The 18,709-nt window shown below is 47.5% G+C and overlaps 1 protein-coding gene across 1 annotated transcript in view; it reads right to left on the bottom strand.

Annotated features, from left to right (window-relative positions):
• The window catches only part of ACACB (acetyl-CoA carboxylase beta), a 144,178-nt gene that overhangs the window by 99,383 nt on the left and 26,086 nt on the right, over positions 1 to 18,709 (bottom strand). The window contains exon 2 of the mRNA XM_024741428.1: positions 161 to 816. Coding sequence (XP_024597196.1) covers positions 161 to 807 — 647 coding nt within the window. The 5' untranslated portion in view covers positions 808 to 816. The remainder of the gene's footprint in view (positions 1 to 160; positions 817 to 18,709) is intronic.

Here is an 18,709-nt window from a genome sequence, read left to right on the forward strand (position 1 = left end):
ATAGGAGGGAGGGAAGGAAGCAGGGAGGCTCATGTCTTCTGCTTGTCGCATAGCTACCCTCAAAGCACTGGCATGAGCGGGTAGCTTGGCTGAGCAGGGAAGGGTGTGGACCCCACCCTAACTCTGCGCCTCCTGGTTACGAGGACAGAGGGTACGTTACCTTATAGTGGGGACAGGGGTCTCAGTCTCGCTTGCGGTCTGAGCAGCCTCCAGGGACAGGGTCCCCAGGCTGGCTCGGCTGCCCCTCCGGGAAGATTCTCTGAACAAGCCAGTGCCAGAGTCCTCATCGGAAGAGTTGTCGTCAAAAGAGCCCAGGATGAAGTTGGTCATCAGTTGCCTCTTGATGTGCGCCCGCTTCCTGTCTTCTTTGGAGAGGGTTCTGACTCGCTGGCCCTGGGGTCTGGCTAGCACGGACGGGCCACTGGTATTTGGGGTCTCCAGGCCTTCGTTCTCTGTCCCGTTGGCTTGGCGTGCTGGGAAGGGGTCATTGGAGGAAAGGGGGTTTCCTTGGGGATTCTGCAGCAGGGGTGGCTGGGAGTTTCTTTGCTGGCAGGCGTCTTTGGGACCTTTGTGGGATGCTGGCTCAGCCTGGTCAGGGGTCTCTGGCAGAGAGCTGCTGCTGCAATTTTCCTGCAGTGGCTCCCTGGAGCTGTCTGAGGCTGGAAGAGGCTCCTGACTTGTGATGAAGCTCACCTTCAATTTACTCTTGGTGACTTGCTTGGAGTCCGTCATTTTCCCCCAGCTTTTTAACCAGGAAAAGATCAGGCAGGAGAAAATCAGATAAGATAGAAAAAGAAGCAGGATCATTCACAAAATCTGTAAGGGAACAAGAGAGACGTTTTAGGATTTATGTAATCGTGTTATCTAGCTCTTAAAGGAGGTGGTGGTGAGAGCCAGTTAAGGTTCTGTGTATTCGGCTGAGAGAGCTGGAGGGGAAAAGCACCAGACAGGGAGCAGAGAAGGGGTGCTCCTCCCGGCTTACATGCTCTGTGGTCTGCGGCATGTTTCTTTTTTTTAAGATTTATTTTTTTTTTGATGTGGACCATTTTCAAAGTCTTTATTGAATTTGTTACTACATTGCTTCTGTTTCATGTTTTGGTTTTATGGCCACGAGGCATGTGGGACCTCAGCTCCCCGACCAGGGATCAAACCTGCACCCCCCTTCATTGGAAGGCAAAGTCTTAACCACTGGACTGCCAGGGAAGTCCCTGGGACATGTTTCTTAACCTCTCTGGATCTCAGTTTCCCACCTCTAAATAAACTAACACACACTCACCATAAATCATAAACATGCATGTGAGAGAGAACTAAATGAGATCAGGTACATTAAAAGACTCTGTTAGAGCATCATTAATCATAATATCCCCAGAGCGGAAACAATCTAAATGCCCAATAACTGATGAATGGATAGACAAGATGGGGTCTCTCCATACAGTGGAATATTATTCAGCCACAAAAAGGAATGAACCACTGGTACATGCTACAACATGGATGAATCTGAAAACACCATGCTAAGTGAAAGAAGCCAGTCCCAAAAGACCACATATTGTATGATTCCATGTATTTAGATAATATGCCCAGATTAGGCAAATTCATAGAGATGGAAGGATCAGTGGTTGCCTGGGGCTAATGGGATGGGGGTGAAAGCTAAAGGGTACAAGATTTCTGTCTGGAGTGATGAAAATGTTCCCAAACTGATTGTGGTGATGGTTGTACAACTCTTTGAATAGACTAAAAACCATTGAATTTTGCGCTTTACGTGAGTCAAACAGTATATGAGTTATATCTCAACAAAGCTTATCTTAAAAAAAGACTGCATTATATTCCAATTTGTAGATGAAAAGGATTGTTGGCTTCTATGATCATCATCTCCATCACTACCAGGAACATCAGTGTCACTGTCACCACGGTCTTGGAAAGAGGAACGGGCACCTTGTCGTATTTTCTTTGTGGCGCTAGTACACCTGATGCAGGTATGCTCATAGCTAGAATGAAAGTTCAGCAAGACCAAGGAGGGTCTCTTCTGTTCCAGGGTCTAGAACAGCACCTGGTACAGAGTGAGAGCTTAACCATGGACAAAACTTCATTTTGTTGAATACATGAATTCAGATATTCCGATTTCTAACCCATGCCTCTGACCGCCACACTAACTCTACCCTATTAATGAACAGATAATTATTATTTGCAGGAAATAGTTTAAAAAGCAAACAAATGAAAACGCAACCTGAACGTATTGAGATTTCTGACCCAATTTTGCCATAATTATCCAGTAGAAGCATTAATAAAGCGGGACCAGGGCTTCCCTGGTGGCGCAGTGGTTAAGAATCTGCCTGCCAATGCAGGGGACACGGGTTTGAGCTCTGGTCTGGGAAGATCCCACATGCCGCAACTAAGCTCGTGCGCCACAACTACTGAGCCTGTGCTCTAGAGCCCGCGAGCCACAACTACTGAACCCACATGCCACAACTACTGAAGCCCACGCGCTCTAGAGCCCGTGCTCCGCAACAAGAGAAGCCACCGCAATGAGAAGGCTGCACACCGCAACGAAGAGTAGCCCCCACTCACCACAACTAGAGAAAGTGCGCGCGCAGCAACAAAGACCCAACGCAGCCAAAAATAAATAAATTTTTTAAAAAAAAGGAGGACCACAAAACTCAAGCTTATCACTTTAGTATCTAAAAGGCATTTTCTTTTTATTTATTTATCTATTTATTTAGTTGCACCGGTCTTAGTTACGGCAGGCGGGCTCCTTAGTTGTGGCATGCAAACTCTTAGTTCCAGCATGTGAACTCTTAGTTGCGGCATGCACGTGGGATCTAGTTCCCTGACCAGGGATCGAACCCAGGCCCCCTGTATTGGGAACACAGAGTCTTAACCACTGTGCCACCAGGGAAGTCCTGCATTTTCTTTTTAAATTTCAATACAACACTCTTAAGGGAAGTGGAAAAGTTCTCAAGATTTCCCAGAACTACATGATCCAAGTACTTCTTGCACAGTTTGGGCAACAGAATTTGCTGAAATGTTGTCAGGGGTATTTTCTAGGTAATACACAGGGTCAGGAGATTTTTTTCTTTTAAGATCATCAAGTTTCCTTTTAAAAAAAAGTCAGTCAAGGGTTTGTTCAGTATCAATGAACAAACCACATTAATAGAACAAAGGGTCAGGAGATTTTTTTCTTTTGAGATCATCAAGTTTCCTTTTAAAAAAAAGTTAGTCGAGGGGTTGTTCAATATCAATGAACAAACCATATTAATAGAACAAAGGGAAAAAACACATGATCCTCTCAAAGAACACAGAAAAAGCATTTGACAAAAATCCAACACCCTTGGGAATTCCCTGATGGACCAGTGGCTAGGAACCTGCGGTTTCACAGCCAAGGACCTGGGTTCAATCCCTGGTTGGGGAACTAAGATCCCACAAGCTGCACAGCACAGCCAAAAAAAAAAAAAAAAACCAACATCCATTAATAACAACATTCAAAAAAGTAGGAATAGGAAAGAACTTCAAAAGAATAAGGCACATTAATGAAGAAAAACCACAGAAAATATATACTCAATGTTGAAAGATGGGAAGCTTTCCCCTAAGATCTGGAACAAGACAAGGATGCCCACTTTCACCACTGCTATTCAACATCATACTGAAAGTCCTAGCCAGAACAATTAAACAAGAAAAAGAAATAAAACGCATCCAAATTGAAAAGACATAAAATCATTTCTATTCACAGGTGACATGATTCTTTATATAGAAAATCCTAAAGGACCACCAAAAAACACTAATAGAGGTAATAAATTAAGTAGTTGGTGGCTACAAGATCAATATGCAAAAATCAGTTGTTTCTATACACCAACAATGAACAATCTGAAAAGGAAATTAAGAAAATAACTCCATTTATAATCACATCCAGAAGAATAAAATATCTAGGAATAAATTTAATCAAGAAGGTGAAAGACCTATAGACTGAAAACTATGAAACATTGCTGAAAGAAATTAAAGAAGACCTAAATAGGGGCTTCCCTGGTGGTGCAGTGGTTGAGAGTCCGCCTGCTGATGCAGGGGACACAGGTTCGTGCCCCGGTCTGGGAAGATCCCACATGCCGCGGAGCGGCTGGGCCCGTGAGCCATGGCCACTGAGCCTGCGCGTCCGGAGCCTGTGCTCCGCAACGAGAGAGGCCACAGCGCTGAGAGGCCCGCGTACCGCAAAAAAAAAAAAAAAAAGACCTAAATAAATGGCAAGACATTCCATCCTCATGGATTGGAAGACTTACTATTGCTAGGATGGCCACGCTACCCAAAGCAATCTACAGATTCATATGGAACTGCAAGGGGCCCCAAATAGCCAAAGCAATGTTAAAAAAAAGCAAAACAAATTAGAGGACTCACACTTTCCAATTTCAAAATTTACTACAAAACTATAGTCAGTGTGGTATTAGAATAAAGACAGACATATAGGGGCTTCCCTGGTGCGCAGTGGTTGAGAGTCCGCCTGCTGATGCAGGGGACACAGGTTCGTGCCCCGGTCTGGGAAGATCCCACATGCCGCGGAGCGGCTGGGCCCGTGAGCCATGGCCTCTGGGCCTGCGCGTCCGGTGCCTGTGCTCCGCAACGGGAGAGGCCACAACAGTGAGAGGCCTGCATACCGCAAAAAAAAAAAAATGGATCAACGACCTAAATACAAGAGCTAAAACCATAAAACGCTTAGAAGAAAACACAGGGGTAAATCTTCATGACCTTGGAGTTGGCAATGGATTCTTAGATATGACACCAAAAGCATGAGCAACAAACTTAAAAATAGATAAATCAGACTCATCAAAATTAAAAACTTCTGTGCACCAAAGGGCATTTTCAATAAAGTGAAAAAACAATATACAGAATGGGAGAAGATTTTTACAAACCATATATCTGGTAAGGGTCTAGTATCCAGAACACATAAAGAACTCTTACAATTCAGCAACCAAAAGACAGACAACCTGATTTTAAAACGAGCAAAGAACTTGAATTGAAATTTCTCCCAAGAAGATATACAAAGAGCTCATGAAAACATGAATCCTTAGTAATTATGGAAATGCAAATCAAAACTACAATGTACCACTTCCCACCCACTAGGATGAAAGAAGCAAGGGAGGGAGGGAGGGAGGGAGCTAGGGAGGAAGGAAGGAAAAGAAAGAGGGAGGGAGGGGGGAGGGAGGGAGCTAGGGAGGAAGGAAGGAAAAGAAAGAGGGAGGGAGGGGGGAGGGAGGGAAGAAGGGAGAAAGAAAGGAGGAAAGACAGTATCAAGTGTTGGTGAGAATGTGGAGAAGTTGTAAGTTACTAGGGGGAATGTAAAATAATTCAACTGCTATGGAAAATGGTTTGGGGGTTCCTCAAAAAGTTGAACATAGAATTACTACACAACCCGGGGATTTTACTCCTAGGCATATCCCAAAAGAATTGAAAACAAGGACAAACAAATATATAAACACACGTGTTCACAGCGGCACCCCAACTTTCCGATGCTCAAGCCTTGTTCCTACTTCTGGGTTTCTCAGTGCACTACTGACATTTGGGGCTGGATAACTCTTTGCGGTGGGGGCTATCCTGTGCATTGTTGGATATCGAGCAGCATCCCTGGCCTCTACCCACTTGATGCCAGTAGCACCCTCCTCCCTCTCAGCTGTGACAACCAAAACTACCTCCAGACATTGACAAATGTCCCTGGGGGGTAAAATTGCCCTCACGTGAGAACCCCTGGTCTTAACTCCTATACCTCTGCACTCCTTCCCCCCTGCTTCTAGACTGTGAGACGGAAGCTTCTGGGGAAAAGGTGTATTTCTTACTCATCTCTTGCATACAGTAAGTTCTCAAGACAAGTTTAAAAAGCACCAGCAAGAAAGGTCAGAGTCCTGAAATTACTGACTCACACGTGTTCTCTGGTAATTGACAGATGGCATTGCCAAAAATGGTGCAAAGGTTATCCTGGCTTTACTGGAAGTTCGACAGCTTAAAGCCCTACATCCTCCCCAAGCAGGAGGTTATGGTAGTGGATAAAGTTATTCAAGACTGTGCCGACTGGCCACTTCCCCCCTCACACCCTCTGCTGGCCACATGGGCCAAGTGCTTTCACAGCTCCACTGCCCACCCCCTGCAAGTCAGCCAGTGGGTACAGACCTCCACCATGGAAACAGCCTGTTCACTGGTCTTCCCTGGCCAACTCAGAGACCTTTGGAAACACAGACCAATTGTCACTCATTTCTGGATCCTTGTGCCCAGGCTAGTAGTGTTTGGTGCATAGTAGGTGCTCAAAAAGTATGTACCGAATGAATGATAAATCTATGCACACCCACTGAGCACCAACAGATGGCTTGAGGCAGGCAGGAATTTTGGTTTCAGGATCTCATTTCTGAAGCTGCGTTCAGGAACACCAGGGGAACAAGCTGGGTGTCTCCACGGCAGTTCTGACGTAGAGTGCCAAGCAGAAGACCTCATACAAATGTGGCCAATTTTAGGTACACTTTAAATGCACACGTTGGAAATTCTGAGAAATAAGAAATACTAAGTGCATTACATTGAAATGCTGAGCTTCCCCCTACCCTAAATAGAAAAATACTTGAGTTATTGCTGAGGAAATAAAAGAGAAGAAATATGCTACAATGGTTCAGAGTTTGGGAACCCTGAGAATGAATACTTTACATTGATTTCCATTGGAAAACCAATCAAACTATGCGGTTTTGCGTAACACGAGCACTTTGGGAACTTGCTGGCTGGATGAATGGATGGCGGATGGGGACTGTGGGTGGAAGGATCGATAGGTGGTACTTGGAGAGGGGTTGAGTGGATGGCCAGGTGGGCAAGATGGCGAGACACGTGCATGGTAAGCAACTGAGGGTTGGTGGGTGAAGTTACCAAGCTCTAAATTGGAAGTTCTAATGAATGGAGGGACCGGCAATTCTCCCCAGTTCAGCCCCCTCCCTCACTCGACAAATCCTTTATGGTCTGCTGTTATTCTGATAGGAGCCAGTGGGTCAAACATCCCAAACCTACCTTGCAGAGGTTACCCGCACAAAAAACCTCAGGGTCTTTCCCTTTTCTTGGCAGTGTGATGATGGTGGACCCACAGGCCACCACATGAAAACTTTTCCCAAGTAAGTACATAGAGACAAATGGGGAACTCTCTGAGGAAGCTCCCAAAGAAACCCTCTGAGCCTCAGTTTCCTCGTCTGTAAAATGGGGATGCTGAGTCTTGCCCCCTTTACCTGTCTCACAGTTGCTCTTCAAATAACCTATATAGCATTGTGTCAATGCTATCAGAAGCATCAAAAAGCCACCAAGCATGTACAGTGCCTTCAAGCTTCCAATCCTCAGAACAACTTGGCGGATCTTACGATTGCCATGGTCTTTATTACAGTCCCATTTTACAGTTCGGTAAACTGTGGCTCAGGGAAGTTCGGTTCCTTGACTTTGCTCACATCCAGGCCCAGTGCTCATACCTTTCCCACTGCTCCACCATTGAAACTGGATAAAAATAAATTCCATAAAGCGGAGGGTGTTCCCACAAGCACCTGGCTACGACCCTAAAATCAGATACCTGGCTGTGTACCTGGAGGGTGGAGCCAGATGTGCACAGTGGTCTAGAAGGAGCACTGCGTGTGGTTCAAATCCACAGACAGTCAAGGCCAGAGAAGTCCTTCCAGTGAACCCTGTGGACATGCCATGCTGAGCTGCTGCCCTTTGCTGAAACAACCCAGCTGACCTGAAAACCCAGCGAGGGCCGAAGCTATTTTTGTTTGTTGCAAACCGAACTCAAGCAACAGCTGCCTGGTGCCAGAGCAGTCGTGGCCCTGACGGTAACGAATGCAGGAAACTAATCGCTTCCAGCAGGTGCTGGCTGGCAGCCAAGCAAGGGCTGGAGAGGGATGGGGGTCGGGAGTTTGCTCTCCAGCCACCCGCCTCCAACACAGCCACCCATACCTGGCCTGGCCTTTGAGGGGCAGAGGAGGGCAGAATGTCAGCATTAAACCAGCCATCCTGTTCCCCACTCGGACGTTTCCTCCCGCCAAGATGAACTCCCGATTGCTCGCTGCCACTTACCGCCCCTGTGGTCACGGCCACCGGCTCCATTCTCATGTGGGTCTGACAGGCTCCCACAGGGTGCCTGACAGAACTGGGGCCGTGGAGTGTCACCTTTCAGCAGGAGGCTGGTGTCATGCATCAGTCCATGGGGAGGAGTTTGGACCAGCTCACGCTGGACACGAGTGAGTTTTCCCCCAAGTCAGGTGCCCTTATCTGTCATCCACAAATATAAGCCATTTGCCAAGGTCCTCGCCCTTCCCCCTCCCCCAGCTTCAAGCTCAAGTACTTAAGAGGCTGTGTATACTCTCTGGCCCACAGGGCCACCTCCCTCTGGCTTGCCACACTCCTGGACTTAGAGCCTACTTAGCTGCTCGTGTGATCAGCCACCCCCTTGCCCAACGCTGAGCCTCTAGAGTTTGTTTGTTTTTAAACATCTTCATTGGAGTGTAACTGCTTTACAATGATGTGTTAGTCTCTGCTGTATAACAAAGTGAATCAGCCACATGCATACATATGTCCCCATATCCCCTCCCTCTTGCATCTCCCTCCCACCCTCCCTATCCCACCCCTCTAGGTGGTCACAAGGCACTGTGCTGATCTCGCTGTGCTATGCATAGAGTTTTAAACACTCTATGAGTTTTAAACACTCCCATAATCACGCCAGCCTCCTGTTCCCATGTGTTCATCTGTAAGACACCTGCTAGAAGGGGAGCATGAGTCCCAGCAGAACCTGGGTTTGGCCAAGGTGATATTGATGGAAAGAGAAGCAAAAGCATCAGGACGAAGTTCGAGGACCCTCTGGCTGGCAGGCGACGGTGCAACGACGTTTTGCAAATTCAGAGATCATTAAAGTGATAGAGGAAGCTATGCCGGGCCGCCAGTGTGGTCAAAGCTGCCAGGTGGATACTTCAACCTGCACTCCAGTCCACAGGGCAGGGGGCATCACAGGTCACCCTGCGTTTCCCAAAAAGCCACTTAGCCTTCAACCTGCAGCCTAAGAGGGGGACACTTGGCGTGTCCAGTGTCCTTGCTTTGTAGGTGAGCAGAGGCCAGAGGTCACATGTGAAGTTAACGACACAGCCGTGACTAGCACCAAGGTCCCCTGCTCCAGGCCTGTGTGGGGTGATATTCACAGTAAAGAGCCACTGTCGGGCTTCCCTGGTGGTGCAGTGGTTGAGAGTCCGCCTGCCGATGCAGGGGACACGGGTTCGTGCCCCGGTCCGGGAAGATCCCACATGCCGCGGAGCAGCTGGGCCCGTGAGCCATGGCCGCTGAGCCTGTGCATCCGGAGCCTGTGCTCGGCAACGGGAGAGGCCACAGCAACGAGAGGCCCGCGTACTGCAAAAAAAAAAAAAGAGCCACTGTCCTTGGGTACTTTGTTGGGTGCCCTGATCTGGGTTCTCACGTCAACTCTGCTGCAGAACCGGGATGGAGTTCTATGCTATGCAAAGCAGCATAAGGACGCAGCTCCAAGATGGAGTTCTCGACAGTCCAAAGTGGTCACCCATGCAGGGCGCCGAGCACAGGGCCAGGCGCAGGTCATCTTAGCGATCGTCATTAGCGATCTGAGCTGAGAGCCTCAGGCAGGATAAGTCACCGCGTGGTGACACCCTGCTACCCACAGAGTGTTGCCTCGGCTAAATCATGTCCCCTCTCTGAACCTCAGTTTCCCCATCTACTGGGTTGGCCAAAAAGTTTGTTCAGGTTTTTCCGTAAGATGTTAGAAGAGGAGGGAGAATCCCCAGCCTCACCCACCTCATAGGATTACTGGCAGGATCAACCAAGATCTGTTTGGTCGCTAAACACCACCTTCCCCTTCCTGGTGAGCCAGAACGGAAAAGCGGCTGGTGATGGTGAGTAAGGGTCCTCTTCCACCAAGGGACAGAAATGGATTCACGTGGGTGGGGGCACCCGTCCGACACTGGTCAGGTGCCTGGATGGGACAGGCAGATACATCAGAAACAGTCCTTGGACTCACTTCAGCTTTTCAGCCCCGCAGGGCAGGTGCTTTCCCAAAGGGGAGGCATCTCTGGGGCTTCAGCAGCCTGCGTCAGGCTGAATTAAATTCTGTAAATTAAATTCTGTCTGTTTCCTGATCAGTGGAGATGGTCCTGAGAAGTGTGTGTGTGTGTGTGTGTGTGTGTGTGTGTGTGTGTGTGACTTTTTATGTTATTCAGAGAGAGGATATTCTTAAATGCCAATACAGGGGTTAAAAAATGGAAGAAAGGGGACTTCCCTGGTGGTGCAGTGGTTAAGAATCCACCTGCCAATGCAAGGAACACGGGTTCGAGCTCTGGTCTGGGAAGATCCCACATGCCATGGAGCAACTAAGCCCGTGCACCACAACTACTGAGCCTGCGCTCTAGAGCCTGCGAACCACAACTACTGAAGCCTGTGTGCCTAGAGCCCATGCTCTGCAACAAGAGAAGCCACCGCAATGAGAAGCCCATGCACCGCATCGAAGAGTAGTCCCCGTGCGCCACAACTAGAGAAAATCCGCATGCAGCAACGAAGACTCAATGCAGCCAAATAAGTAAATAAATAAATTTTTTTTAATTTTTAAAAAGGAAGAAAGGAATAGAATCTATACGAAAAAATAAAACTAATAAATGAGTTTAGAAAAAAAACAGGGGGAAGAAAGGATAAGTTAAGGAGAGGAGGGTGGTAGGGGAAGGAGGTTATCCCTCTAATAAATCAGAGGGAGTGTTTTCCTGTCACCAGCATTTTCTGGTGCTAAGAGCTTCACACACATGATCTCATCAACTCCCTGCAGCCCCTGCAAGAGGTCCCGCTTCTTCCTCCCCTGTTATAGGCTCCATCACTCCCCAGGTTCACACTTTTAGGACCCAGGTGGCCTCCCTTTGTAGCCCACACTCCTAATCTTCACACCCTCCGCTCTCTGTGCAGAATTTCCTTCTATAAACCCTGAGAAAGGTCCTAAATCAGCGGACCTGAGAAGTGAGTGTCAGGGGGTACTGCTTGGTTTCTTAGAGCCACCGGTTTGTTTTTAAATCTCTGAGTCCACTCCCCGAAGAAACTAAAATGCAAACAAGAAATAAGTAACAAAACTACTTCTCTAGCCTTGGGGTTTTTCTCCTGGGAAAGGCTTTGGGGGAAACAGGAGAGTTCAATCCAAAGGAAAAAAAAAAAAAGCTTTTCAAATCACGACTTAGCCACCACGCAGTGGTTAAGAATCCACCTGCCAATTCTGGGGACACAGGTTCGAGCTGTGGACCGGGAAAATCCCACATGCTACAGAGCAACTAAGCCCGTGAGGCACACCTGCTGAGCCTGCTAGTAGAGCCCGCGAGCCACAACTACTGAGCCCACGTGCTGCAACTACTGAAGCCCGCATGCCTAGAGTCCATGCTCCACAACAAGAGAAGCCACCGCAGTGAGAAGCCCGCGCACCGCAACGAAGAGTGGCCCACACTCGCCGTAACTAGAGAAATCCCACGTCCAGCAACAAAGACCCAACACAGACATAAATAAATAAATAAAATAAAGATAGGGATCTGGCCAAAGTTACTAAACCAGGAGCAGCGCTTAGCAAATTGGTTCTATTGTGAAGGATAGTCATTTGTTTTCTTTAGTATTTTGGCATCTGAAGAAGAAATATGACAACATTTCGGGTGACAGGAGAGGGAGGTGTAGCTCCCTAAAAACTGAGAGACTCGAGAGGTCACACACCCCGTGTAATCTAAAAACGTCACCTTCCCCTGCAATTATGGCTGAGGGCATTGGTACAAGGTCATGTTTCCTTACCCCAGAGGAACCAATCAATGCTCAGAGACAGGAAGAGAATTGCAACCCTCTAAGAACAGATTCTGTTCTCTGTTATTCTTTAACTACAAACATTAACTAACAAATAACAACAAATACACCTCCCATTATAATGAGCACCTTGCATTCAGGATCTCATTTACTTCTCACAGCATCCCTACAAGGGAAGTACTATTCTTATCCTGTTTCACAGACCAGGCATGAGAATCCAACCAGGTGTTGAGAATCCAATGCCCAGAGAGGGGAAGTGAATTTCCCAAAGTCACACAGCTTTGGAGGTAGATAGAATCCAGCCCTGCTCTGCCTGGCTCCAAAGCCTAGATTGATAAGAGGTGGACGTGAGCGGACTATTGATTCAATTGATTAACCGGCTACCGTCTTGGATGGGGGGAATCAGAAGCCTGAAAGAGACCCAGGGAGGGTCAGCAGTTCTGAGACTTATCACCTGTCAGAACATCTAGGTCTCTGGAAAATTTTCAGCGAATACTGAAAAGCCTAAAGTAAGCCTAAAATAAAAGCCTTTAGAGTAAGCCTAAAATATCTACAACCACTTGATCCTAGAATTGAGCAGGTATGCAGCCTCAGGGGCCACCGATTTGAGAACAGCTTCCAGTAGGAAAACACATTTGAGAAAAGTCTGTGAATTTCAGTTCTCCCCCAGTTCAGAAAAGGTTCAGATACCACAAGTCCCAGGGTCCTCCAGGACTGCTGACCTAGAAAGGGGCACTTCCTCGGTGCCTGTCGCATTGCAGGTGCTTGATTAACACCTGGGGAGCCAAGCCAAGCTTTTGATAGGGTTGACCTGTGCGGGGGCCCAGGCAAACCCAGCCCGAACGGTTCCAGATTGGCCCCTGCCTCGAAGAAATGTAAGAGGAGCGGGTCCCCCGCCTCCAATGGAAAACTTACTCTGCTGTCTCAAAGGCCTATAGGGCTCATGTGTTCCGAGCCTGTCTCACTTGAGTCATCCCTGTAGAAACTGCCGAAGTCAAGTGTCCCACACGCCTGAGGTCCTGGTCCCCTGCCACCTTCGCAGATGGAATTCTACCCTCCTTCCCCTCTATTCTTTCTGTGCCGGGAATTTGCATTCTTCAACCATCACTCGTTCACCGGCGGGTAATTACTGGGCACCTGCCAGGCATGGTGCTGACTGCCATAGATACGGGACAAACAGTGCAGGAATGGTCCTGCCCACGCAGGGTTTACAGTCTCACGGGGAAGCAAGTAAGATCATGGAGGACTGTAAGGGCACGACCAGGAGAATCACCACAAAGGAGAAGCGCTTGAAGAGCCAGTAACAGAGGCCCCGGTCTGGGTCCGCAAGGGAAAGCTTTCTCAGGAGTATCTCTGCTGAGACGGAGGGAGTGTGATTTCATCAGGCGAAGGTGCCAGGGCAGGAAGGAGGAGGAATAGTGTTGGAGACAGACGGAGCAGGAGATACAGAAGCCTGGAATCGGGAGGAGACAGAACCTCTCCAAGAACCCCACAGTCGGCCTGGCCCTGAGAAAACAGTGAGGTGGGTGTGGGGCAGCAGACAGGGATGGAGACTGAGGCAGGGCCATGAGATGCTTAAGGGAGTCAAAGCTCCTTCTTGGAGCTATGGAGGGACAGCTACAGAGTGGGAGCCGAGAGCACATGCTACAGTCCGGCCGCCTGGGGTAGGATCTTGGCTGTGCCACCTACAAGCAGAGCGGTTAACCCGAGCCTTAGTTTCCCCAGCCCCAGCAGCCCATCGGGGCGATTAAATGCACTCACACAGGTAGATTGCTTAGGCTGGCATACATGAAGCAGGCAACTGGGAGGAGCTGCCGTGATTGCTAGAGCAGCAGTGCTGACGGTCCCTGCCTTGGGGACCAGGGATCTTAGGCAACACTTTCCCCTGATGTCGAGCTGTTATGTGATGGGCACCTCTTCCACCTGTTGCCCTGGCTCTGCCGGCTGAGGGCCTCCACCCGGGCTAGTCCAGGGCAGGGCCATTGCAGCATCCAGACTGAAAGGCAGTGGTGTAACTCAGGAGGAGGCGTCCTCCTCCCCATTGGAGCCATTCACCACCCTGGGGATAGAGGCTCTCCTCAAAGGCTGCCCCAGAGCTTCCTGCCAGCTTTGGAAATCTGGTTGCAAATGTCGGAGCAGAATCGACTGAGCCCCAAGGATGATTTGCTCCCTAAAAAGAAGCAACCTCTCCTCTGTCCAGACCGAAAAGCAAAAACGGCTGTAGATACAGAATCAGAGAATCTGGGGATTCAAGCCCTGGTGCCATCACGAGGAAAATCTTTAATGGTTTGTATTTGACTCTTGGGACCTCAACTTCCCAGTTTTGAAACATGCCAACCTCATGGGGCTCCTGCAAAGACTGAATAATGAGAAGGCTTGGGAGAGCTCGTAGGTTGCGTGGAGAGCAGTAGCAGTAGCAGTCTCGAGGGCCACTTCCTGCTAAGGTACAGCGACACAGAAAGGTCAAGGGGCAGGGAGAGGGTCTGAGGGATGGCCCAGCCCTTGGGACGCCCCCACACACCGGAATCTCAGTTTACAGTCTCATGAAGTGTAAGCAGGTCGGCCTCACTGATGGATCAGGTTTTGTGCCAACAATTAATCTAGGTCATTTTTTTTTTTTTTTTTTTTTTGCGGTACGCGGGCCTCTCACTGTTGTGGCCTCTCCCGTTGCGGAGCAACAGGCTCCGGATGCGCAGGCTCAGCGGCCATGGCTCACGGGCCCAGCCGCTCCGCGGCATGTGGGATCTTCCCGGACCGGGGCACGAACCCGTGTCCCCTGCATCGGCAGGCGTACTCTCAACCACTGTGCCACCAGGGATGCCCAATCTAGGTCATTTTTGAGTTTGAAACTAAGACCCCTATGGGCAGCACAGTGTATTGGTTGGAGCACAGGATCTGGAGGCGCTAGATTCTGCATTTCCTGTGTGACCTTGAGCAACTTTCCTCGCCTCTCTGAGCCTTGGTTTTCTTGAGGATTCAGTGGGGATGGTAAGAATGCCTTCCTCATAGTTTTGGTGAGGTTTCAATTCACTAATACATAAACAATGCAAATCATGAAAGAACGTTTCTTTTATTCATTTAACATTGGTTGCACTTTCCATGATGTATCAAGCCTTGTGCTAAGGGCTTTACCTAAGATCAAGTTCAAGCCACTGTTATCTCTCACATGGACCATTGCACCAGCCTCCTAACCCATCTGGCTGCCCCTGTCATGTCCCTCCAGTCCACTGTGCACAGAGAAACCGCAGGGAGCGTGTAAAATGTTCACAGGCTTCCCTAGTGTCCGGATTATGATTTCTAAGTATATTTCCTACTAAAAGGAACCAAGACCCCTTGGAGAAATGGCTGACTCCAGGGCTGGGGCAGAAATGGAAACACAGAAGGCACCACGTGAATGGGCTTCCCTGCCAAAGAAAAGATACTTGGGGCCGAAAAAAGATGACAACTGCAGTGGATTGAAATACATCAAATATATTTTCGAAATCATGAGGTCATAATGTTACTGAAAACAAACACAAAAACGACCTCATTGACACATTGGAAGGTTGCCATGGCACCACTTATTACTTTGGAAACTGACTTACAAAATAAGGGGTGTAATCAAGCATTTACCCTGCCTTTCCTATAGGAAAAGACCCTGTATATTTCAAGGTTACCAAACGGTGGGTGAAAGTTTTAAGTTATAGCTAATAAACGCAGAAGGATTGGTAGAGGTAGAAAACCACCATCCACAATCAGCAATGAAATAAAATGTTTTAGGCTCCGACCATCAGTGGCTTGTAAAACCATCTGGTGAAAGGTTGATGGGGATTTTCGCAGTGGAGATCAGGCTGCCATCCCCAAACTCTGTGATGAGTCAACATCACTAAAAGTGGGATGACTATGGAGAGGGTGTGGAGAAAAGGGAACCCTCTTCCACTGTTGGTGGGAATGTAAACTGATACAGCTACTATGGAGAACAGTGTGGAGGTTCCTTAAAAAACTAAAAATAGAATTACCATATGACCCAGCAACCCCACTACTGGGCATATACCCAGAGAAAACCACAATTCAAAAAGACACATGCACCCCAGTGTTCACTGCAGCACTATTTACAATAGCCAGGTCACGGAAGAAGCAACCTAAATGCTCATCGACAGACGAACAGATAAAGAAGATGTGGTACATATATACAGTGGAATATTACTCAGTCATAAAAAGGAACGAAATTGGGTCATTTGTAGAGACATGGATGGATCTAGAGACTGTCATACAGAGTGAAGTCAGTCAGAAAGAGAAAAACAAATATCGTATATTAACACATATATGTGGAATCTAGAAAAATGGTACAGATGAACTGGTTTACAAGGCAGAAATAGAGACGCAGATGTAGAGAACAAATATATGGACACCAAGGGAGGAAAGCTGGGGCGGGGGGGATGAATTGCGAGATTGAGACTGACATATATACACTAATATGTATAAAATAGATAACTAATAAGAACATGCTCTATAAAAAAAATAAATAAAATAAAAATTTTTTAAAAAAGTGGGATGACTAGACATTCTGTTCTAGTCATGTGACATGACACAATGCACTGGATTTGGACCTGAGTTGATTCAAACCTCTAGACTTAATACTTATTAAGAGGGACAGAGGATGAGCTCCCTGGTGGCCTAGTGGTTGGATTCCGGGCTTTCACTACCATGGCCTGGGCTCAATCCCTGGTCGGGGAACTGAAATCCCGCAAGCCGCATAGTGCGGCCAAAAAAAAAAAAGAGGGACAGAGGAACGCACTAAAAGACACTTGGAGGAAGCTCAATCAGCCAAATCCAGGATGGGGAGAATTCTACAGGACAAATGACTCCATTTCTTCAATAAGTAACTGGCATTTAATAATGGTGAAAAAAATAGATAAATAATGGTGGTGATTATTATAGATTAAAAGAGACAATAGGACGTTTTGTGGGTCCCAGTTTGAACAAAACAACCTCGAAGACACCTTTGAGACAACTGGAAGACTCTGAGCATGAGCTGGATACTAGATTAAGGAAATAGCATTAATTGTGCTGGAGGTACGGGACTTCCCTGGTGGTCCAGTGGGTAAGACTGCGCTCCCAATGCAGGGGGCCTGGGTTTGATCCCTGGTCGGGGAACTAGATCCCACTTGCATGCTGCAACTAAGAGTCCGTATGCCCCAACTAAGAAGCCCGCATGCTGCAACTAAAAGATGCCGCATGCCACAACTAAAAAGACCCTGTGTGCTGCAGCTAAGACCCAGCACAGCCTAAATAAATAAATAAATAATGGTGCTGGAGGTAGATAATCATGGCAATGGCTTTTTTAAAAAGTCCTTATAGGGCTACCCTGGTGGCACGGTGGTTAAGAATCCGCCTGCCAATGCAGGGTACACCGGTTCGAGCCCCGGTCCGCGAAGATCCCACATGCCATGGAGCAACTAAGCCCATGCGCCACAACTACTGAGCCTGCGCTCTAGAGCCCACGAGCCACGACTACGGAGCCCACGTGCCACAACTACTGAAGCCCGCACGCCTAGAGCCTGTTGCTCCATGACAAGAGAAGCCACCGCAATGAGAAGACCGTGCACCGCAACAAATAGTCCCCACTCGACGAAACTAGAGAAAGCCTGCGCACAGCAACGAAGACCCAACGCAGCCACAAATAAATAAATAAATAAATTTTAGAAGTCTTCATCTCTTTTAGAGATATGTACTAAGTATTTATCTGGCTCTGAGATTTGCTTGAAAATACTCCAGAAAAACAGAACTCGAGCTACTGATATGTATACTGAAGTATTCAGGGGGAAAGGTACTGATGTTTGCAATTTATAAGAAATGTGAAAAAAACGCATGCCGCGTGGTGTGGCCAAAAAGAAAAAAAAAAGAAATGTGTAAAAAGTGTAGGTAGAGGGCTTCCCTGGTGGCGCAGTGGTTGAGTCCACCTGCTGATGCAGGGGACACGGGTTCGTGCCCCGGTCCGGGAAGAAAGACATGTGACCAAGCAAATAGAGTAAATTGGGTTTAAAAAAATTTTTTTTTTATTTATTTTATTTTTGGCTGTGTTGGATCTCTGTTTTTGTGCGTGGGCTTCCTCTAGTTGCGGCGAGTGGGGGCTACTCTTCGTTGCAGTGCTCGGGCTTCTCATTGCGGTGGCTTCTCTTGTTGTGGAGCACGGGCTCTAGGCACGCAGGCTTCAGTAGTTGTGGCTTGCGGGCTCTAGAGCACAGGCTCAGTAGTTGTGGTGTAGGGGCTTAGTTGCTCCGCGTCATGTGAGATCTTCCCGGACCAGGGCTCGAACCCGTGTCCCCTGCACTGGCAGGCGGATTCTTAGCCACTGAGCCACCAGGGAAGTCCTGAGTAAATTGTTAATGGCAGAATCTAAGTGGTGGGTTTACGGGTGCTTGCTGTAAAATTCTTTCAACGTTGTTGTATGTCTGAAAATGTTCATAATAAAATGTTGGGAGGAAAAATACAGGGGAAAAGGTGTATGTGTGACTAGGAGAAACTAGAAGAGCAGAAAGTCAATAGTTATTGAAGGTGGGTGGTGAATATGTAGCAGCTTGTTGTGCTATTCACTCTACCTCTGAATGTGTTTTTCAAAAAGGTTAATTTTCTATACTAAAAAGTTTAAAAACGCATAAAGCAAGATGTAAGGCACCCAGCCTGCTGGTTAGAACCTCAATACCAGTAGTTAATACTTACTAATACTATGTGTCAGGTTCTGTACTGAGCATTTTCTTTCATTTTTTTTTCTTTTCTTTTTTTTTAATTGAAGTGTAGTTGATTTACAATGTTGTGTTAGTTTCCGGTGTACAGCAAAGTGAATTGGTTATATACATATATAAACTGATTATATATAATCAGTTTATATATATATATATATATATAT

The sequence above is a fragment of the Neophocaena asiaeorientalis genome, unplaced genomic scaffold (assembly GCF_003031525.2).
Source record: "Neophocaena asiaeorientalis asiaeorientalis breed wild unplaced genomic scaffold, Neophocaena_asiaeorientalis_V1.1 scaffold648, whole genome shotgun sequence".
NCBI classification, from domain to species: Eukaryota; Metazoa; Chordata; class Mammalia; order Artiodactyla; family Phocoenidae; genus Neophocaena; species Neophocaena asiaeorientalis.